This window comes from Clytia hemisphaerica, unplaced genomic scaffold (assembly GCF_902728285.1).
Source record: "Clytia hemisphaerica strain Z4C2 unplaced genomic scaffold, Clytia hemisphaerica genome assembly, whole genome shotgun sequence".
NCBI classification, from domain to species: Eukaryota; Metazoa; Cnidaria; class Hydrozoa; order Leptothecata; family Clytiidae; genus Clytia; species Clytia hemisphaerica.
In genome coordinates, this window is record NW_027104615.1 from 830,045 (window position 1) to 852,575 (window position 22,531).

Genomic DNA, 22,531 nt, shown 5'->3' on the forward strand with positions numbered 1-22,531 from the left:
AAAGTTGTCTTGCAAAATTTCAAGTCAATTGCATAAATATTTCAAAAGTTATCAAAATAATTTTTCCGAAAATTCAAGATGATAATGATCAACGAAAAAGAAGAAGAGACTTGTTGTCAAGGGCCAAATGGGAGCCCTTGCTACTTTGGGGTAGGCTGCAAGCATCTCTGATATGTTTTAATATAGGGGATGCTCATTGTGTATAAAATTTCCGTCCGAGCTACCCCCGTCTTTGTGTTTTTGAGTTTTAAGAAACTCGCTTGGCCTGATAACAGAGATCTTTAAATTTGAATGGCTAGAGGTCAATACAATCATTAGATTTCTAAATCCAATCCAAATTCAGGGTAACTCTCGGAGGCGAATTTTATACACGATTAGCATTCCCTATATCAAAGAGAGGTGATTCGTGTTTTGAGAGGGACTAAAAATCATGGACAAAACCATGACTCTGAACAATACAAATAAAGGCAAAGAAGATTAAGTCTTCGACCATATATTTTCATTGTTGTTAAAAAATGAAAAATTAAATACAATACAAAGATAACTTGTAAGGTTGTTCGGGATATGCTCCGACGCAGGTATATTTTTTGTCTCGTTAGGACGTCAATCGGTGTCATATTGGGCAATGGTACTAAAGAGAGAAAAAAATTAACATAAGGAAAGTTGAACATCAAGAAATTGATAGGTAAATTTCAAGCCCTTTTCAACATTTTCTGTTTCATTCCACTTCAGTTTTATTCTTTAGTCTCATCTACTTCAATACACTCTTTACTTACTTCATTACCTTTTTAACAATGCATATGGAAGTTTTAAAAATTATTTATTGAAATATTTATATCCAAAATATTATTATAATATATATACCTTGAAATAAGCATTTTTCTTCGAGCAAAAAGTTTTCATTATTTGAACCACCGCTCATGCTATCCATCTGGCTGCGTCAAAGCATTTGTTTTCTTTGAAATGTTCCACAACGTCAATAATGAACCTACATTGGAAGAAAGAGACTTACATTAACATTTCAGTCTTAGCTGGTCAGCGATAAAAAGAAACGATTGGAATGGGAATCGACCAGGGTTATGAAGATACCAGAGATTTTCCAAGATTAAAGAGTTTTCGAATGGATATTTTCTAAAAGGTCTAATATTTTCAATGTAGTGTAAACAGAGTGGAAGGGGAGGGGGTGTAGCCGCAGGATACTAACCCTGATTTTCAGAAAAAATTTTCTTAGGTACCACCACCCCCTTTTTAGTACCTATGTACTAACCACTCCCTAATTAGAAGCCCAATACCAGAGAAAATACGGCTACATAACCCTGGGAAAATATCTCGTAATACCTATCAGTCAATTTTAGCTCACAAAAATGTGGAAGAGCTTCTTAAAATGTGGAGGAGCTTAAAACGTGGAAAGTTTTTTGCAACAATTCGATTCGTCAAATTTATAAAATACACGCGTTTTTTATAAGAATATCTTCTATAAGACTAGAAAATTGGCCAAATCGTAAGAATACCCTAAGAATACCCTCTCTAAGGTGAATTTCACAGAATTTGATAAGAATACAGTCATTTTGTATTTGGTTAACAGAAAAAACTGTTTCCTTTGTTAGAGATAAATTGAAGCTTCGAGGAAAAAATGTAATTTTAACCCAAATGTTCACTCAAAAGCCCAAAACTCTCAAATTGATCATTTCTCATGTTTGAAAAAGTCAAGTCTAAAAAAGTAAGAATATATTAAGAATATTTCAACCTCAATTTTGGCACTTTCTTAAGAATACTTAACCCTCATCCAAAGTACACTATTCTTATATAAAAAAAGCGTGTATGAAAATTAAAAAATATCTGATGAGTGAAACCTGATTGTTTTCAGGAATTCTTCAGAAAATTGGCAAAATTTCTATTTTGATTCACCAAAATTTCCCCCCATTTTACCTACCAAATACCAAAATTCAATGAGTACTAGCTCGAAATGAGTCATATATCCACCTACCTACCTGCGGTTTAAGCTTATTCAGAGAGAAATTTTACTATTGAGTGTTTAAAAATTATGTTAAAATCTTACATGTAACGCCACAATAGCTGTCAATGAAACTAAGCCTTTTCATTGATGGTAATTATCATGTTCTGCAACGTCTTTCCTCTCAAGAAGCTAAAAGACAGAAAATACTGATAAGGAAGAAGGCTTGCAGATTTTCTTTGGTTATATAGTAACAGAGCATAAGAGTTTAGGGATCACATATTGTGCAGAGAGGTCCAGCCCCCAGCACTTTCCAGGGAGGGGGGGGGGGGCTAAGAAAAAAGCCCCGGCTAAATTCTAGAAACATAGCCCCCACCTTCACAAAGCAAAATATCAAAGGAATTTTGCATGCAGAACCTTTATAATTTTTTTTTCAAGAGGGATAAAATATCTTCAACCTATCAGCTCTGCCCCCAGTTCTATTACACAACACTTGGCCCCCCCTAGCAAGCTAGCCCCCAGTATTTTTCGAAAAATACGGCCCCCAATCAAGCAAAATTGGTTTAGCCCCCCCCCCAAGCTCAGGGGGGGTGCATTCTATGGGATCCCTACATTGACAGGAATATTAGGAATGTTAGTATATGGCAAGAACCTGATTTTCATAATGGCAGCAATATTTTATGGCATCTATAATTCTTAATTTGATTGAGATAATTACCTTTGAAGTCCACAAGTTATCAGTCCAGCGAGTCCTCCAAATTACGAGTTAGTCCACGAATCTATCTATCTGTATCTATACTATTTATTTGCATATAGTTTTCAAAATACAAAAGGGCAAAGTATGATATCATCTTTTGGGAAGGTAGAGTAAATGGATTGGTACAAAAACTCAGTTGGTCAATGCTTTGTGAAAAAGGGGTCGGTGTACTACTTTATCAAATATTGGTTGAGTAATTATGTAACCACAAATTTATAATCAGTGGAAACATGTGCTGCATTTTTAAGGATTAAAAAACACTATTCAAAGAATATTGGGACTCGATAGACCATAAAAATAAGTTTGCACCAAAGGTTGTTTTTAAAGATTATCAAAACATTTGAAGGTTTGAGAGGTAAAGAAAACCCTTAGAATTAAAAATAGATGGTGATGGAAGAAATAAATATTTTTGTCAATTTTTAGACCAAATAAAATTTCTTTTGTTAAAATGATAAAAAAACTGATCAAGGTATAAATCCCAGCAAATTATATACAAAAAGGCCTCCGGTGGAAAAATATAAAACTATTAAACAGAGTGAAATAATCCAGGAATAAGAGTTGTTATACTAAACAGTGCTCTGTATTAGTATCGAACAGTCATCGCAATGGTACTGGAATAATAGAGATGTTCTAAGTCCGTCTTCTTGATAAAGGCCTTTCAGTAGTATTATTGATGCGGCCACTTTGATAGTTGTTGGAAGTTGATAAAGATTATTCAGACCAGAGGCTGATGAATAAGATTTCCTTCATCCTTTTATAAACTTTATTGAGGCCAGGCCAGGCTGATAACAATAGGCTGCGTTCATTGTGAGGCATTTGAGACCACTCAGTACCAGTCACCTTAAAAGTACAAATATGGAAATTGTGAACAAAATAGTAAAGATTTTTCTTGTGACAGATAAATCCAATATGAGAGGAAAAGTTTTCAATGATAGAAGACACAAATCTTATGAGGCACATGCTTTTTTAAATGTCTTATAAAAGGACTTTTTGTAGATCAATCTCTACTCACTTCTGCCTTGATTTTGGTTGCCACCAGCTTGCTGTCCATAACTGCCACCTTGATTGTAACCACTTTGGCTATAACCTTGATTGTATCCTCCTCCATAGCCACCACTTTGGTCATAACCTCCTCCTTGGTTGTAGCCACCATAACCTCCCTGGTTGTATCCACCTTGATTGTAACCACCCCCTTGACTACCTCCATAACTGCCACGTTGGCCTCCTCGACCACCACTACCTCGGTTGTTATAACCTCCACGGCTACCTCCACGGCTACCACCTATGTTTAATTAGGGATATTGTGAATTGATTGAACTATTTCTCAAAGTGTAAGCAGAAAGACAGAAATAAATCAACATATAAAAAGGAAGTAAAATAAGAAACGTATAGTAGGGACTGAATAAAAAAACAAATGATTTAAAAAAATTGACAAAAATACGAGACATAGTTTAATTAGCAATTCTTGAGACTTAGATTTCAGGCAAGGGTAGGCAAAATATTAAAGAAATAATGTATAATATTTTGAGTTGCAATGATCCATTGTTTCAATTAGCTTGTTACAAACTATGACTACATAATAATTTTATAAACAAAAATTTGTTTTATACAGCTTTCCAGCTTCAAAAATCAGCTCTATTGACAATTGAATCATGCTTAATGGTGGACATTGTTATCAATAATGTTTTTGTTTGAAACAAAAAAATCTGCAAAGACGGCGATTCCCGGTATATTTCCAATCCGGAGAAAAGCCTGCATCAGACGACTGAAGGACACTTAACCAAGGACAAGGTTAATTTGAAGGATCTCCAGGAGTAGAGAACTAAACAAGGTTGAAACAGGAGAACTTTAAACTTACCGCGATCACCAAATCCACCTCTGCTACCACGGTTGTTAAAACCACCTCCTCGGCCACCAAATCCACGGCCTCCACCCCGACCGCCTCCTCTTCTCTGTGGAGGTTTTCCGCTAGCTGGTTTTCCAGCATGTTGTACCATGATATTACGATGACCAAGTTTAGTTTCATTCAATCCCTCAATAGCAGCAGTTGCTTCATCTAGGGTATCAAATTCAACAAATCCGAAACCTCTTGATCTGGTTTCGTCTTCTCTTTCCATAACAACATTAGCTGAAAATTTTGAGATTTTAAAATTAATGAAATTGATTTTAGATCAGAAGGTTAGTTAAGATTGATTAACTTGATTAAATCAAAAGATCTTAATTTACCAATTTAGTAAAGAGACACAAGCAACCAAAAATAAAAATAACAATAGTAATCATGATTACTCTGCACTTGGAAAAGTTCTTACAAAAGCCAAATCTTCCTGGATTATTGACAACTATAAAAAAGGTTTAGAAAAAATATATACCATTTGAACAATTTCCATATTTGGAAAACATTTCATGAAGGTCTGGACCTCTTGTGTCAAAGGGTAAAGAACCAACGTAAAGTTTGATTCTTCCTTCATCTGTATATTTAATTTCAGTATCAGCCATTGTATTATTTTTGTTATCAGCCTAAAGTTTGAATCACAGTTTGTTAGTATTAAAATGTTATCTCCGTCCACTAAACTCAATTTATACTGAGCTGAGTGTTTTTCGGTTTGACTTTCTTCTCTTTAGAATCTTATAGATGGCCGGTTTTTTCTGACATCATATCTTCAAACAGAAGCACTCGAGAAAAAAATTGGATTTTACAGATTTTTTTCAGAGCCTATATTCTAAAATCTTGGGTATCGAACGTTCGATTGTGATCGAAGTAATCAATAATGATCGATAATAATAGAAGGTGGTCAGTGACATTTTGATTACTTTTCGATTACCTTTGATCATATTGAATACCTTCGATTGTATTGAGTACTTTCCAGCCTTCGATTTTATCAAATATGTTTCCAGTAGCAGCGCGTTAAAATAATCTGAAACCAAGCTTACTTCGGCCAATTAAATCACGGGATTCACGCGCAAACTACTTTCGTTTTCTCAGACCAATCAGAATGCGCGATATGAGTTATTTGAGGAAACCCAGGGCGAAGGCACACAAAATGGCAGTGGAAATGGCTGGGAAATAAGGGAGTTGATCTTTATGGTGGGGCTTCCTTTTGTGCTTTGGTTTTAGGTCAGTTTTTTGTTTTTTCTTAAGGATACATCATAGTAATTGGTTATCAAAGTAATCAATAACAATCAAAGTACTCGAACGGTTATCGAGTCTTTGAAGGGTTGTTAAGAAAGTGATCCAATACTCACAATTTTTTTGAAATTTTGGTACTCAGCATTCGATTGTTAATCGATAAGTGGTTGTTAGATTACTTCGATAAAATTTATTGATTAGTACCGTCTGGATTGGCTATAGATTTTGATGAATCGATTGAGCCACTCTTAAAATCTTATGGATCTACAGTCTGGGAAATCCTCTCAATTGCACGCTTATGTTCCGACAGTTACATCAAAATGCCTCGAAAATGTCAATATGAAAATTGCGTAATCAGAGAACGTATGTCTAGCTCATTATAAAAAGGCCGAGACAAACTTTCAATAATTGGACTGTAACATCAAGTTAAGTCTCTTTTGTTAAGTCACCAGGGGGTAAATAAAACAGACCTTGATACATTTATCGTTCGTTTCAACTTGACGATTCGTTTAAAACTCAGCCTCCTAAATATTTGGGGTAGGTAAAATATGTACAAAGAAATTCATACTTTTCCAACCCGGCCAATCTTTAAAAAAGAAGCGAACAATAAAATGTAATTACCCTTTCCAAATAAACCTCTTCGGTGGCGAGCGTAGTCTACTCTGACGTAATTGTAAAATTTATGTAATGGGAGTTTGACATAGTAATGTAATGTTGTTTGGGGAATTATGAAGTTCTCTGGGATTCCGATTGCATTTATTCAGGTTGATTTTTTATGACTTCTAATGGTACTTTTTCTAACGAGTTTGATTACTCTGTTCTCACACAATTTATGTCTTTTTTTTTTGCGTCCTTTTCCGTGATTACTTTTATTTATATTTTTAAAGACAGGTAAGAAGGCATATTGATGTAACTGTCCGAGGACGTAAGCACGCAATTGCATGGTTATAATTTACGCCTGCTCCCGCCCCGGTTGAAATTGCTTAGGGATTTCAAGGGGTTCAGAGTTCTCTAATTCGGGCGAAGGCATGGTTTAACGGGCAATCCATTTTTACGGAATCTTCTTCTACGATAAATTTTGAGTAAAACTGCCCTAGGCTTTTGAAATTCAACAGAGCTTCCGGAAGGAATTGCGTGTCAAAAATATAGGAAATTTTAAAATTGCACGCTTACCGCAAAAGCCGTCACCCGTCAATCTTGCTTAACGCTTACCGCCCGTTTCAGAACAATTTCGATAAGCCTGTATAAATTAAACACTTAAAAATTCTGCCATTTTGATAACCGTGCAATTGCGCACTTACGGCCTTGGAACATAAGCATGCAATTGAGAGGATTTGCCAGACTGATCTATTAGCTATAGTATAGTAGGAATCAATCGATATTCAAAATTCAGCCCATCCAATGGTTACCGAAGGGAAAAAGTTATTGGAAGAGTCTGGTTTGTTGAGATTTGATTACATTTGACAATTGAATTTCGTTTGATTTGGTTAGATCATTGATATCTACAAAAGAAACCAACCAAAGGTCAAAGAGAAAAGCCGTAAGTAAAAAAAGTGATTCTTTGCCAATCTTGGGGATTTGTCAAACTCAGAAAAGAGGTAAGTCTAGCCTAGCCTAGCCTAGCCTAGCTGTCAGTATAAGGGGGCGTTAAAATAATTTGAGAGCTTATTGCGGAACGACCGTTTTGAGGGCGCGAAGCGCCCGAAAGGGAGTGTAGCATCCTTTCTCTAGATCTGGGCGTGTGGCGTAAAAAATTTGTATATGCACGAAATTTTCAAAAAAAATCGTCCGGTGACATATCGACTTTGCTTCGTGTTGGATGGGATCAATTTTCTGTAGCACTATTAAAAGTATCTGTTTTGTAAAAATATTTATTGCAATAGAATATGATTGATATCAAAAGTATTATAAAGTAAGACTTTTGATTAAAATTGCAACTTTTGTACAATTAATAGTAAGAGTGTCAAAGCTTTATCTTCTTTGCTTTTTTCCCGCTTCTTCCAGATGTCTGGGCCTAGTCTTTTTTTCTGCGTTTCATTTTCAAAACAACAAAGATGGCCTTGAAAACCAACGAATCTCTTCGGTTTTTGAGGTGCACGCATTAACTTTTGGACTGATTATGGCCCATTGAAAGGTAAATCTTAATTTTTTTTCACCTTTACAGTTTCAACGACCTTTGGAATGTTACATTAGTACCTTTTCTTTGTGTTGACTTTTTTGTATTAAATTGGATTTCATCTCACAAAACAAATGTTTTTTTCTCGGCCATGTGTTTCATGGATATCATATGGCCATGTTTTCTTTCCACAGGCTTATTTTTATGCATATGGGTCGTGTGTTTATTCCATTTTACTCTAACTATAATTATTTTCATCTCTTCTGTCTTCAGGACCCTGCCGACGCACCGGACTTAACGAACACCGGACACGCGAAAGTCCGGTGTAAAATGAGAATTCTTTTTACCACCGGACAATCTCTACACCGGACTTAAGGAAGTCGTATGTCCGGTGTCAGAGAAGGATATTTATTTCCACCGGACAATCAAAACACCGGACATGACCAGTCCGGTGCGTCCGGTGTTTCTTAATTTTTTGTTTCATAAATGTCCGGCGTCCAAAATTCCCTGTATGCAACACCGGACTGACACCGGACTTATTGCGTCCGGTGTAGCGAAAGGATACTTTTTGCCACCGGACAAATACACCGGACAGTCCGGTGCGTCGGCAGGGTCCTCTGTCTTCAGGGTTCAGGTGAAGGAGCTTGATTGATGTGATGCGATCGGCCGACTGGCTGAATCAGCAGTGTTTCAGAGTTTTGGTGGGTGAACGTACGTGCACAACAAAGAAGCAGCATAAAACCAAATTATACATAGCATTATGACTGTTGACTGTATGAACAGATTGTGATTGATGGAGAATAATAAAATGGTACTGCTGAATATAAATTGTGCCAGTTCCATGTTATTCCGTGCAATGTTTACGAGACAAAAGAGAAGACTGTACTGGAAAGCAGAATCAAAATGATAATTACTAGTTGCTATTTTCGTCATTGAAGATTTCTTCAATATTTATTCGATAATGGAAACATTTTGATTTGGCTTGATTGATTGTTGATTCCATTATCGCTTGCTGACTCTCGAGAGATTTTTGTTTAACATTGGAGCTTGATCATCATCAATTAGAATAATGCCGGTTTATATTTGTACGATAAAGTGATAACAAAAGCATGATTGATGACTTTAGCCCAAAAGACAACTTAAATGATAAAAGTACCTACAGTATATGTTACTTTTGATGCTAGCTCGAATATATTTTCAAACAAGATATCTTTCACAAAAAAGTGTTTTTTACTGGCGAATCAACTTATATTTTCATAAACTCTTTGACGTGAGATTGTAGATAACGCTTGTTATTATTACCGCCTGATAAATAGTAATAGCATTGCTTTAATATACTTATATGAATTATAGAAGTTTTCCAATTTTATTTTGCAAGGCAAGGTTCTTGAAAAAATTAGTTTGGACTGGTTTGGATTGATTTTATAAAATTGTTTTTGAATTGCTCAAAACCCGGCGTATTTAATTTTTGAGCCTCGTATTGTTCTTATAAAATTCTTATAAAAAAGAGTTGAGTTGGAAAACATTATCAATAAAAGTTTGACTTATAAAAATAATTTGTTAGTGTCGAAATTTCTTCGCTTTGCGAAAACGGAACGGTCGTTCCGCAACCCCTTTTATGTTGATTTTTCCTTAAAAACCCTCACATCCTAAAAAATCATGTATGTTAACACCTCCCCCTAAAATACAAAATATCGGAGCATATCTTTTCCCTCAGAAAAGCCAAAAAATAAGAACAATTTAAGAAATTTAAATCTTCATGGTCTTACCAATTCTAGAGGTTTCTGGAAACCTTTCTCACACTTCCACGACAGAATGTAGTGAAAAGTCCATGGCTCGAGAATATGAAAGCAAACTACGAAACAAAAGGTTTTGGAAGACAACGCGGGTACAAAAATAAAATGCGCATGCGTCAAAACAAAATAAATATTTGTATTTCTTTTGTTCTTGTAACCTTCTTGAAATACTTTTCAATATATTTAGTTATGGTGTTTTATATCAATTTTTCAGTATCACAAGAAATTAAAGTCCCTTGAAAATCTTCACTTTCAAATTCATAGGAAAATGTAAGAAGAATGCTTGACAGCTTTGCTACAGAGAGACTTAAAGCTACCAGCCTAAACAACCTTGACCCGTTTGTGAAAAATCCCGCTTTTTAGTGAGAAGTGCTTGATGCTACCACCGGCCTTTCTCAAGCAAGAATAAGTCATAAGTGAAGCCTTAAGATTTAAGCGATAGGTTTTAGTTTCAATTCGGCGTTTTGACTGAAAACCAAGCGAATCACGCGTTTTGGATGGGGGGGGGGGAAAGTGGCTTTATTCCCAGCCCCAATTTTCCGCTACCTATAATTCGAGTTTCATTAAAAGTTACGAGACAGATTTTAGTGCAGTATGCCTAGTCATTTCACTAGTGCTCGGACCCAGGGAACCCAAAGTGCGGGCTTGTTATATGTTATTTGATATTAAGCCACCTCGATTCTCACTATTTTGATAGTCGTGGGAATTTCCATCCTATATAAAATAAATAGCATAAACCGTCACGGGGCGAGGTTGTAAAATCGAGAACACTTCCTCGCGTAAAGCACCTGCACGTTAACTCAAAGCGAGGATATCGAATTTGATCTGGTATCTGGTTCGATCGTTTTTCACCTTTCTTTTTATCCAATTACCAGTGAAATCAAGCAGGGAACTAGACTAGTAAACTAATTTGTTAATTAATCATACTGGGGGCGGGAACAAAAAGGCAGTGGGCGTTTGCTAAAATAGGAGTTGCGTAGGAGAACGAGCCAAAGTTGGCGATGAGTTGTACAGATTAATTAAACTCGAATCGAGTACAAATTCACAGTTAATTTTGCTTCACTTCAATTCTTTTACTTAATTTTTGCCAATTCGCTAAAATTAACTTTTAATATACATTAAGAGATTGCGTATAATTTCGGTACTAAATTTCGAAGACAAAAGGATTTCAATTTGGAACACTTTCTTGATTAATAAAACTTTGCAACATCACATCCTATATAATACTATATAATCTATGTACATATGTATATAAAAAAAGGAAAAATTCTTACAAAGTGTATATTAAGAAATATATTTGATAAAATCGTATCATTGTTAAAAATAATAAAAAATCACATTCGTACTGTATATATAACCCTAACTAAAATACTTTGTCCCGATTAAAATATTAAAAATCTGTAGAAAGTTATAGAAAATGATGACTCCGAAGTGGGCTTTCTAGCAGGGGATAGAGAAACAAGTAATATTGAACGTTAATTCAACTGAAAGCAGAAGAAAGTACAAGGAAGTCTTTTTATTGCTCATGATTTTTACTGGTCTAATTCAAGCCCAAGAACATGCATTGCTGTCCCCTATGATTATCTTTCTTTTTCATAACCTAGAAGAATTTACTATCTCTTTTCGAAGCCCAGTTCTCCATTAGCTTTAAATTTATTGTTTTCTTTAAACCAATGAAACGTTCTCCTTTTGAAAATCAAAAACAATCAAAAGTCACTATCTGATTCGAATTCTTTGTTGTTGAGATCTTGCGTTCGAAGCCGATTCGCCCAATATTCTTCATTATTTTTCAACTTACTGGAGAGCTGAAAATATAAGCAGACAAAGGGTGAGAAAACAATGCTTTTTACTGCATCAAGGTTATTCAACAGTTGAGAAAGCTTTTACTATATTGTAACTGTACTCAAACCCTTATTGATTTTGTAAAGGAACTACTTCAACTCTTTAGCCCAAATTTAGCCTTTTCAGAATTCTTATTCAAGATCTCACTTGTTTAAAGACGGAAGAAGTTAGTTCGTATATTTTTCATTTTGTCACCTTGTGGTTCAAACGCCTGATTGGAGCTATCTTGAGCTTTTAAATCCTGAGATGCCAAGGTTTAACTTAAAAAATCGTTTTTAAAACTTGGCAGGGAATTCCTTTTTTTCTCAAAATATCATGCATTCGATTGCTGACATCATGTAACACTAGGGGGGGGGGGTAATACCTGTCCAACTCGTTCTTTCCAATAATTCTTATCCTTGTAATTATCTTTTTGAGATTTATCAAGCTCCTTTTCAAGCATTGATGCAACCTAGAAGAAAAGTTAAGGAAAATATCTATGAAAAACCATATTTGAAGTTTAACCTGTCATGGTACGACCCATTCACAGATCGAAATTTAGAATATATTAGCCGAATTCTTATTCACCGTTCAACATAAAATTCTGAAATGTATATGGCATAGTAAAGTCAAGTTTTCAGTAAGAGTGATTTATATCAAACACAGTTTAGAAGAGAAAGTTAATTTTGCACACCAGTAGTATTACCTTGCTGCTTTTTGTAGTGGGTCCATATGATCCTCGACTCTAAAAGTACGAAATACAAAAACAAAATTATTGAAAACTGTTTCTTTAATAAATCTTAAAAGTGTAAAAAACAACCTTGCATGCGCATGTACACGCTTTTTTTATAAGAATATACTTTATAAGAATGTTCATGATGAAATTGGCCAAAAAATATGCTAAGAATATCACCATCATGGAATTTGAATAAAAATACCATTTTTAGAGCATTTTCAATTATAAATTGCCAATTACCCCCAAGTAAGACTCACTACTTTCGCAAAAATACCATTTTATGCTTTAGATGTATGCATTAAATGTTAAATCTAGTTTGAATAAATTAGGGTCCTAACCTAAGAATGTTGTAAGAATATTTCAGGATGATTTTCCCCAAAAAGTTAAGAATGTCTATCATGAAATGAAAAAAACACCATTTTTATAAAAAAAAGCGTGTATGCTGTGTGGCCCCTGTAAAAGAACAATAGAACCAAAATTTCACCATTTCCTACTGTTATTTCACTTAGTGTAGTTTCACTTACCTGGTAACTAGTGGATTCCAGCTCATTGTAACTTCGATTCAGCAATTCAAAGTCATTTTCTTTTGATCGCAGCTGAGATTGTAAGTTCTAAGACAAGGAAAGAAAATGATTAGTAGTCTTCTCATTATAACTGATTTTTAAAACCAAGCCGGGTATTAAGTTTTCGTGATTCGTTATCACGGCAACAAATCACAGCAAATTAATACAATAATCTAACATCCAAAACAGCAACGTTAAAACAACATTGTGTGGCAATTGAAAAAAACTTTTCAAGCTCCGTTTTGGATATCGATATTCGGAAAAAACTAGCAAAGTTTCTTCCAATTTCGATACTCAAATAAACATTTAACTTTTGAATCTCATATTTGATAGATATCGCGAATCATACCTTCCGACTTGCGCTCTGTCTTTCCAGTAAAGTTCGCTGCCGAATATTTTCTTTATTTAGATCGCTCAACTAAAAGAGAAAATTGTTCAGAGATTCATCAATGAAAGCTGTACTTGATTATCTTTCCAACGAGTATAATCTTTCTATATTTGCATCGAGCTTCGATTAGTATCCTCTCATGAAAGTAGAATCAATCGCTTAATATCCAATCAATTGCATTCTATTCACCCATGTCAAAGAATGAGTTTTGAAACAAGATCCTAAAATCCTACTTGTTGAGAAAAATTTACAAACTCATTCTCAAAAATTAACAAACTCATTCTCAAAAAAAGAAAACTATTTGAAAAATAGACCTTATCGGAGTTTTTGATTTGCGATGCATTGTGGAACTGTTTCAGGGGTATTACAATAGAATTCCCTCGAGGAATTCCTAAGAGATTTCTATTGTAATACCCCCGAAACAATACCACAATGCATCGTTTTTTTAGAAAAATCAAAAACTCCGATAAGATCTATTTTAGTCCCGTCCAGATTCATCTACAATCAGTGACAAAATACTTGGCACAAAAGGGAAATCCACCGGGAAGTTTTGAAACCACAATCAATTTGTAAGTACTTTAAAGTAGGTTCGAAGGGTAGAGTTCAAACTCAGAGTTTTAACGCTAGAGTTAACACTTAGGACCTTAGGATCTGAGGATCCAAAAGTTCAAAAATGGTCCAGTAGGGCTTGAAATATAGCCTAGAAACCAATAAATCCCTCCCAGATCGAAATAATCGATGAAATCAAGTTGAACCCCTGAAATTGACATTCTCGCTCGAACTTCAATTTTCGAAAAATGGTAAATAAGCCAAAAGTGCCAATATGTTATGGCACTGATTGTAAATAATCTTTGACGTTTTTTCGAAACTTTTTCTTTTCACTATCGAAAACAATGAAACAAACAAAGTACTTGTAAAAAACTATTATCAAAATGCGAACTGGACGGACTTCTTTACCTGTTGATGAAGCTGTTGTATTGTGTCAACATTCGATTTGTTTCGAACTTGCAATTCATTCATTTGTTCGTTCTTTTCTAACCTTTCTTGTTGCAACGTTTCCCTGCAAATATTCAAGAAGTTAGTTGAGGAATGAAAAAGTTGTTGTGAATTATTAAGCGAATTAAGAGGTAATTTAGAGCTTTTATGATTCTTTTCACATTTAGGGACATCTTAGGAGCGTTAAAAACGACGGACACGGGCCGCACATATATCCACTGCCAACTTTTCGCTACAAAGCAGATCATCTATTAAAATTCTAACCACGCCAAAACGTTGTTAAAACCTCTGGTTTCACTTTCTATTATTGAAAAGTAAATTACTACATTTGATTCATTCATGGCTTTTTCCATTCATTAATACTATCTACTCACTCCATATTTTGCAGTTTTCCTTGTAGTTCTCTTATATTGACTTGTAGTTCCGCCATGTGGATTCTCTGTTTCTGAAAAAGTACAATGTTTTGGGGTTTAAAGGGATTATCAGATGATTTTTGAAATTTGGCTTAGAGATACCTTTTATGGTCCTAAGAAACACCTCCAAGTTTTTGACCTAATCATTTTCCAAAGCTAAGATATCTGACTTTGACTTTTCAAATTTTTACTTAAAAACAATAGAAATTCAGCGTAAAGACTGTGTAAAGACTCATTTTTAGAGATTTTAAGGTCAAATATCTCAGCTTTGGAAAAAAATTGGGTCAAATGATTTAGAGGTGTCTCTCTGGACCATAAAAGGTATCTCTAGACCAAATATCAAAAATCATCTGATAATCCCTTTAACAAAATGATGGTATCTCTTTGATTTCCGCAATGTAAATACTCCTTTTGATTATTGAAAAGGTTACAAAACATGCGTGGTTTTAGTCAAAAATTAGCAATTAATATTTTGGAAAAGTGCTTGTTGTCATATACCTCGAACTTTTCTTTTTCCGACTTCCTTTCATCTATAAAATAGAACACAAATGAAACAGATAAAGAATATATTTGGAAATGATCCACTTTGAAGAATTAGTATGCAAGAAATCACCGATAGAAGTCCATGATTAAAAAGTTCCATCGAAATATTCCTCACCAAGCAATAAATGCTTCAAAAAGTAAAAACTTTAAGTATTGGAGAAAATAAAGTTTCTCCGTCCATCAAAAGTAGGGATAATTCTTACCAATACTTTTGCGGAGTCCAGAATTCTGGCTTCTCAAACGACCATTGTCATCTGATAGTGACCTGTACACGAAAACATTTGAAATCATTTACAGTAAAGCATGTCAGTTGTGAAAGAGAGAATTTGTGGGAGGAGTGAAAATCCTAATTCCTGATATTCATGACGTAATCTTTTATACGGAACACACGAAAAACAACGGGCGTTTGCCACCAGTTTCATTGTTTAAATTCAAAACTGGTGACAAACTCCCGGTGTTTTCGGGTGTTTCCGTATAAAAGATTACGTCATGAATATCAAGAATTTTAAGAAAACTATCCATGAATTTGAATAAACCACTACTTGTGAAGCAAACGAGAAAGAAGGAGACGAATTTCAATTTGTACCTGTTACTTTGTTCCAATTCAAATATCTTGTCTTTCTGTTGACCGAGTTGTGACGCCAGCTTCTCGTTCCCATGTCTACGTGTGGAAAAAGATGTTGAGGTAGTTTTGAGTAGTGTAGACACTTAATTTCTTTGAAGAATAAAATCTTTAGATTCTTTAGAGATTATTATTTAAAACAATACCGTAGGACTATTAGGGAAGCATGGTGATAGAATTTTTACTTTCACTGATATGCCAGATGACCAAAGTATCGTTTTACGTCAAATGAACTTAGTGAGGCTCAAAATGCAGATAATTAACTATAACTATATATCTTACTCAAAATCTAGGATACTACAGAATGGTACAAACCTCTGTTCTTTAACCCAGGTGTTCATATTTTCGACCACCATTCCACTTTCTCTGGTCAACCGGTCACCGTTCACTTTGACAGCGGATAATTCTTGTTGTGTTCGGTGTAGCTGTCCAAGAAAGGAAAAGAGAAATGGAAAGGAATGTTACATATAACTTTTCAAACGTAACCTAATTAGCAAGTTTATATATTTGCACTTTTTGAGGACATTAAGACATTAATAGCCGGAGCCCTTTTATATAGTTTTTCAGGTCAGTGCGAAAGCTGTTATCTAAACCCCGGTTAGAGCTTCATCAGCATTTTCATGTATTCTTGAAAAAAGTAAATATAATGAAAGGTTTATTAATATGAGTTTTACTATAAAACCATGACATTAAATATCTCAACTATTGCTATAATAGTAGGGGGGCAAGCCTGGGGTCCAGTGATATCTTTTTTACGACCTAACCATTTTGTATATTCCAAAAAACAGTATATTACAAGATATTTTTGAGAGGGAAGACGCATATTAGGCCCGGGAAAACTTTTTATGACCAAAATAGTGACACCATAGGCAAAACTGCAAGGGGAAAAAATAAGGGGTAGGAAAACAGCTGATTTTCAAAAGTCAAAATAAACGAAAATGATTGGTACCATCTGAAAGAGCATGAAATTCTGGGCAAAAAAATGTATTACAACAACTCTCAACCTCGTTCCCTGCGTATTATCAGCTTTTTGATGCTTACTGATAGCGCTAGATAATATTCTCTGGCGTCCATAAGTAACGTAAATAAAGCCTGGGATACACGCGGACGAGGTTGAGTAGAGCTGACAGTTAGTTGGTCTTAAAGCGGCTGTACTTCTCTGTGTGTTTTAGTCAGAGAGTTGTTGTAATAAAACTTTCTGCTCAGAATTTCATGCTCTTTCAGATGGTACCAATCATTTTCGTTTATTTTTACTTTTGAAAATAAGCTATTTCCCTACCCTTATTTTCCCTTGCAGTTTTGCCTATGGCATCACTATTTCGATCATAAAAAGTTTTCCCGGGCCTAATCCGCGTCCACCCTCTCAAAAATATCTTGTAATATACTGTTCTTTGGAATAGACTAAAAATGGCTAGGTCGTAAAAAAGATGTCACGGAACCCCAGGCTTGGCCCCCTAATATAATTCATCTTACTTTATTTGATGTCAATAATTTTATACCTGTTCCATTGTGCGATGGTGTTGTTGACTCAATTGCAATGACTCATTCTTCAATCGATCGTTCTACGGAAAAGAAATGGAAAAGAAATTGAAAACAAATAATGGTCAAGGCGTCAGCACCTAAAACAAAAAGTTCGGCGTTCCCCGCTCCTTCATTGTTTAGTTGTTAGATAGCTTGCTGTGGATCACGTGAAAAAAATCGAAATGTCTTTGATTGCTTGTCTACCAACGTAAAATATTGACTCTATCTTTAAAAAGTATAACAAGGCGTTTTGTGTTCCCATGAGGAGTTGACAAAACGATGGTTCAATACAATATGCTCCACGCGCATAGCACCACATTGCAGCCGGGTCGATATTTTAAAGCTTGAAAGAGAATTCAATGACTTAATACCGTTTCTCACAAAGGTGAAATATCAGGAATAATGACGAATAAATAACCAACCTCTTCATCCATTAGTTTTAATCGTTCATCAAGAGATGCACAATCAACCTTCAACGTAATTATCTGTTCGTCTCGTTTATTCAAATCATGATTCAATTTGCCTCGTTCGTCCAAGTTTGATTGTAATTGGATTTTCAGCTCAGAAATGTTCTGTATGAGCTGTGACATCTAGATTTGAATTTTTAAGGAAACTACTTTATAGATAGCAAGAACATAGTTCTAATTTATCAAGTAAAGTGAAATGAATGGAATCACAAAGTGGTCAAAAAAATTCGGAAAAATTCGAGCAAAATATCAAGAAATAAAGAACTTACTTACAATTGTAAGTAAGTTGTTTATTATTCGATAATTTATTAAGTATTATTCTTACGGTATATTCTGTTTTCTTAATTGCAATATATATCAGAGGAGGGAAGACCTAACCTTCTAAACTTTTAAAGTTAAACTCGAGTCATCTTTAAAATTCATTTGACGATTATAATTACCTCTGCAGCAGTTGACTTGTTTTTCTCTAAAGATTTCTTCAATTCTGTTTTTAATCGTTTGTTTTTGTTGTCAGAGAATGAGCTCTGAAAATCAAGAGCAAATAAGATGTGAACATTCTTAAAGGCAACGATGTGTGAATACAGTAGATGGGGACCTAGCTCATATATAACCAGAATTTATGTGCAACTACATGGACGATCTATTAAGCGCTTTTAGAAATAATCAAAATCAACCAAAAGAAAGAGCACAAAATTTCCGACCTTATACCAAAAGCCAAAGTGTATCAAGCCTCTAAATGGTTGGAAAGATATTTAAAAGAAAAGGAATTTTTAATGACGAACCTGTTGCTCTGTTTGAGCATAATCTTGCTGTAGTGTGACCAAGTCTGCTTTGACGTTCACCAGTTCTTTTGACTTCCTGGCTAACTGGTCCATACATTCATCTAATTTAGCTTGACATTGAGATAAGTCCATGGTCAAACGTTCTAAACTCGTTTCTTGTGTTGAAGCCTAGGTAAAAAAGGTAAAGTATTTTAATAATTTCGTCAAACTGTCGACACTTTCTTTACCCCGCGATAAAGATGACCAACATTTCATAAGAAGGAGTTCGCTTTGTTAGCTCTAGTTTAGACGGCCCACTTTTTGCCCTGCCTATTCTAATTGTGAACTAAAGTTGGCATAAAGTGGGCCGTCTAAAGAGATGCATAGCCCTCTTTTGACGTCAATGCAATGTCTTCTTTCAAACCTTTCCAAGCAAAGATTTTAACAACCAACTTTGTGCCCTCTTTCTGCCTACTCTAACAATTAGAATAGGCAGGGCAGAAAGTCGGCCGTCTAAACTAGAGCTTACATTTGATAAAGCTTGTTGAGAAGTGTCTTGGAGATTTGTAACTTACATTTGATAAAGCTTGTTGAGAAGTGTCTTGGAGATTTTTGATCTCTTTCTCATAACGATCGATTTGTTCATTGTTCCTCTTCAACTGAAAGAAAAACAGCAAGGCACATTTGACAAAACTGAATTCAAGTGGGAGAAATTCTTAGAAGTTATGGTTTAAATTATAAAAAATGTGACACTTGTACAACAATTGTAGTGTATTTTACTGCGGTCTTTAATTCTTCGACTACTGTCTTCCCTTCCCATTTACGAGTTTTAAAGGTAGTCAAAAAAAGGGTCTTTTTTACGTGTGAATACGTACATATTTGCCTTGATGGGAGCATTTCTTTTGTTGGGCATGAAGATCAGCTTTCAAGACACGAACCTCCGCTTCTCGAGAGGCGACCTGAAAAATCGATAATATTATCATGGTGATTATAACCGTTGCATTTTAAGTCTTCAGGTTGCTAGCAGGATCCTTTAATCTTTTAAAAGCTAAGAAAGATGAACTGCAATTTTGACGATGAAATTAAACATATTCGTGCAAGGAACTTCAATATAACTTTCGTCTGATGCAAGTTTTGAGATATTACTTTCAAAGTAAAAAACTACTAGTTTACCCTGAAAAACCGCACCGGACTAAATTTTTAAAGGATTAGAAAAAAATGAAAACCTTGTGTCCATTGAAAAGTAAAAAAGAATTGACGCACCTTTTCCAAGCATGACTTATTTTTCTTAAGGCTCGCTTCCAGCTCCGTGTGAAGTTGATTGTTTGAGCTCTCTCGCTCACGTAGCTAAATAAAGGAAATTCAATACCGAGTTTATATATTTGCACTTTTGAGGACGGTAAAGTCACTGAAGCGATTTGGAATAACCCGCAGTTCTGACCCGCATTATCGAGGACGGTAAAAGTGCTGATTTACCGTCGTCCTCAGCTGATCAGGATCTTGCCAAATTAGAACCTTACATTCTCCGTCACTGAAAAACACACATACATAAAGGAAATTCAATGATCAATCACTCAAGGTGAATATGCTAATTCTACAAAGAACTGGTACACGTTTTCTTTTTATTGAAGAACAAACTATATAAGAACATAAGACTTCGATAGCCGAAATATCAAGAACAAGGAACAAGTTCAGGTGACATTTAAAGGCTCTAAAACACCCGATTTATTTGGAAATTGCATATAAAAATACTCACAAAATGGTGAAAATAAGAACAGGTTAACGAAAGGTCACAAGTATATCGTTTTTAGGCCTAAAGTTCAAAAAGTTAAGAACAACCAAAGGCATAAAAATTTTTGGATGTTCTTATAAAAAATGGTACATTGAGTTTAACAATTTAAAGTAACGGATTTTTAAGTTATTGCTCTTGCCAGAAATAACAAGTAATGATAATAAGACAAGTCTAATAAGACAACGAAGCCAGTCTATTGGTTAGAAGTGACGTAAAATTATAATGGTGCTACTTCGTTTCGGAGCGAAGTGAAACCGTAGCGACTGACCAAAAGTGATCAAAGCTCAAGCAGTATTGTATTTCACTAACCTTCGAAAGTAGTTCATTTTCACGCTCACTGAGAATAGATGTTCTACTTTGTTGCTCTTCAAGTAGTTGGGTCACCTCGCTTAACTGAAGTGAAGAAAGAAAATCATGTGAAAACAGTATTTCAGCTTATCAAGTTTGACGCCATAAATGTATTAAGGGGCTATAATTTATTCTCTCACAGTTAGACAATTACAGCAACTATTCTAAAAGCCTTATGTACACGTTCTTTGTAAGAACTAACTATGTAAGAACATGAGGCTTCAATGGCCAAAACATTAAGAACAATAAGTTAAGAACATTTAAAGGCTTTGTGGACTCTTAAAACACCCATTTTCTTAGAAAAATGGACAACAATGCTTGCAAAATGGTGAAAATAAGGAACATCTTAAGAACATCCAGAGGCTTCAAAAATTTTGGATGTTCTTATAAAAAACGTTGTTGAGATCATCGTTAATACTAAAGCAAGTACAGAAAATCTGAATAAAGAAAGATTAGACTTTATTCAGTCAAATTGGTTGGATCGGGTAGTTTGATTGGTTGGATGGTTAGAAAATTATACCTTTTCTCGAGTGACGTCCAACAGATCTTGTGTTTGCGATAATTGGTGTTCATAATCTTTGAGAGCATTTTCTTTACTTTCAATATCGATAGACATCTGTTCCGTTTGGTTGTGAGCATTGTTCAATTGATTCTCGTATGAAATCAACGCTGACTTGTGCGCTTTGTTCTAGAAGAAAGATTATGGACAATATTCTTCACGGTTCGAACACTCATAAAGGGTCTAAATTCAAAGTCACCGGTAAAGTAGCGACAAAATTCTGTTTATCACGAGTCGCGTAAATGTAACGATTTTAGATTTTTGATGATATTCGAAAAGTCGAAGCCTTTTATCCAGCTTTTAAAAAAGTTAAAAAGGGTTTATGAGAGACTTGAAGTCGTACAACTTGGCTTACAAATTACACATATGATGAAAGAAAAAATAAATATGTAGAACAAAGTATTAGTACCTCTTCTGAAAACTGTTGACATTTTGTTTTTGTCAATTTCAAATCTGCATTGCTTTGTTCCAGCAACTGTTTATACTGCCCGATCTGTGGAAAGAAAAAAAGCAGAACGTTACACTTATGCTCCTCCCGTGCGGGTTTTTTTCGTTAACAGGTTTGAGGGTGATCCCTTTTTTTAACTTGAGATTCTACTATAGAAAAGGTAATACGGACATCGTCAGAATGTTTTATAGTTGAGAAAGATGATGGTAAGTACAAGATGCTTGCACTTAAAATTAATCGACATGTGCATGAAGGGTATGGAAGAGACGAGTCCCTTTTTAGGGATTAGCATAGCTTATATAAACAAAAACGATGAAATTGCATTTTGAAGACTCTTCAAGTCACGTTTTCGCAAATAAGTTATTTATTTAAATCATAGCCCTTATAAAAACTCTGGTCTGGAAGCTTATTGTTTAAATTCTTTGTTAGCTTTTTCTTTGTTAATATCAAAAGATGAAAATCGATTCGTTCAGTTTTTGATCACGTTACCAAGTATCCCTCTTGGGATTGGTTTAAGATTTGAATCCCATGACCAAAATACGAGCAAAACAAACTAATTTCTCAAACGCAAGTTCAAGTAAGAAACAATGGAAAGAAACAAAAGGCTTCTAGACCGGGGTTTTTTAAACGGACTTTGGTCAAATAGTAACGGCACAAAATAATTTGTTTAGACTTGATTTAGTGTAAAAGTATCGAGTGGCAACAACAACAATAATGACACAGAAGATGTTGTGAATAAAAACACAACACTCAAGCCAATCTTTACATAGGCACTCTTCTAGCTCTAACCATGGAGACAATGA

The 22,531-nt window shown here is 34.9% G+C and overlaps 2 protein-coding genes across 5 annotated transcripts in view; both read right to left on the reverse strand.

Moving 5' to 3' along the window:
* Positions 1-477: 477 nt before the first annotated feature.
* On the reverse strand, positions 478-5,252 carry LOC136824623 (uncharacterized). 2 transcript variants are annotated; one of them, XR_010849134.1, is made up of 6 exons: positions 5,081-5,252; positions 4,570-4,839; positions 3,724-3,993; positions 2,060-2,146; positions 865-988; positions 478-631 (listed from the first exon to the last, which is right to left on the reverse strand). XR_010849134.1 is itself a non-coding variant. In XM_067080613.1 (4 exons), exons 1-4 carry the CDS (start codon positions 5,205-5,207, stop codon positions 3,538-3,540), a joined length of 681 nt encoding a protein of 226 aa, XP_066936714.1. In that variant the 5' UTR covers positions 5,208-5,252; the 3' UTR covers positions 3,112-3,537. The 2 variants fall into 2 exon arrangements, 1 of the variants encoding a protein (XP_066936714.1); XM_067080613.1 differs by lacking the exons at positions 478-631; positions 865-988; positions 2,060-2,146 and adding an exon at positions 3,112-3,551.
* Positions 5,253-10,919: 5,667 nt separating this feature from the next.
* The window catches only part of LOC136824612 (putative leucine-rich repeat-containing protein DDB_G0290503), a 37,280-nt gene continuing 25,668 nt past the window's right edge, over positions 10,920-22,531 (reverse strand). For all 3 annotated transcript variants that reach the window (XM_067080603.1, XM_067080601.1, XM_067080600.1), the window contains 21 exons: positions 21,690-21,773; positions 21,242-21,409; positions 20,683-20,766; positions 19,845-19,928; positions 19,457-19,540; positions 19,157-19,240; positions 18,603-18,770; positions 18,261-18,344; positions 17,776-17,943; positions 17,332-17,394; positions 16,148-16,257; positions 15,797-15,871; positions 15,414-15,475; positions 15,166-15,197; positions 14,629-14,699; positions 14,216-14,318; positions 13,220-13,288; positions 12,832-12,918; positions 12,278-12,316; positions 11,957-12,043; positions 10,920-11,555 (listed from right to left, as the gene is read on the reverse strand). In XM_067080603.1, coding sequence (XP_066936704.1) covers positions 11,457-11,555; positions 11,957-12,043; positions 12,278-12,316; positions 12,832-12,918; positions 13,220-13,288; positions 14,216-14,318; positions 14,629-14,699; positions 15,166-15,197; positions 15,414-15,475; positions 15,797-15,871; positions 16,148-16,257; positions 17,332-17,394; positions 17,776-17,943; positions 18,261-18,344; positions 18,603-18,770; positions 19,157-19,240; positions 19,457-19,540; positions 19,845-19,928; positions 20,683-20,766; positions 21,242-21,409; positions 21,690-21,773 — 1,905 coding nt within the window. In that variant the 3' untranslated portion in view covers positions 10,920-11,456. The remainder of the gene's footprint in view (positions 11,556-11,956; positions 12,044-12,277; positions 12,317-12,831; positions 12,919-13,219; positions 13,289-14,215; positions 14,319-14,628; positions 14,700-15,165; positions 15,198-15,413; positions 15,476-15,796; positions 15,872-16,147; positions 16,258-17,331; positions 17,395-17,775; positions 17,944-18,260; positions 18,345-18,602; positions 18,771-19,156; positions 19,241-19,456; positions 19,541-19,844; positions 19,929-20,682; positions 20,767-21,241; positions 21,410-21,689; positions 21,774-22,531) is intronic.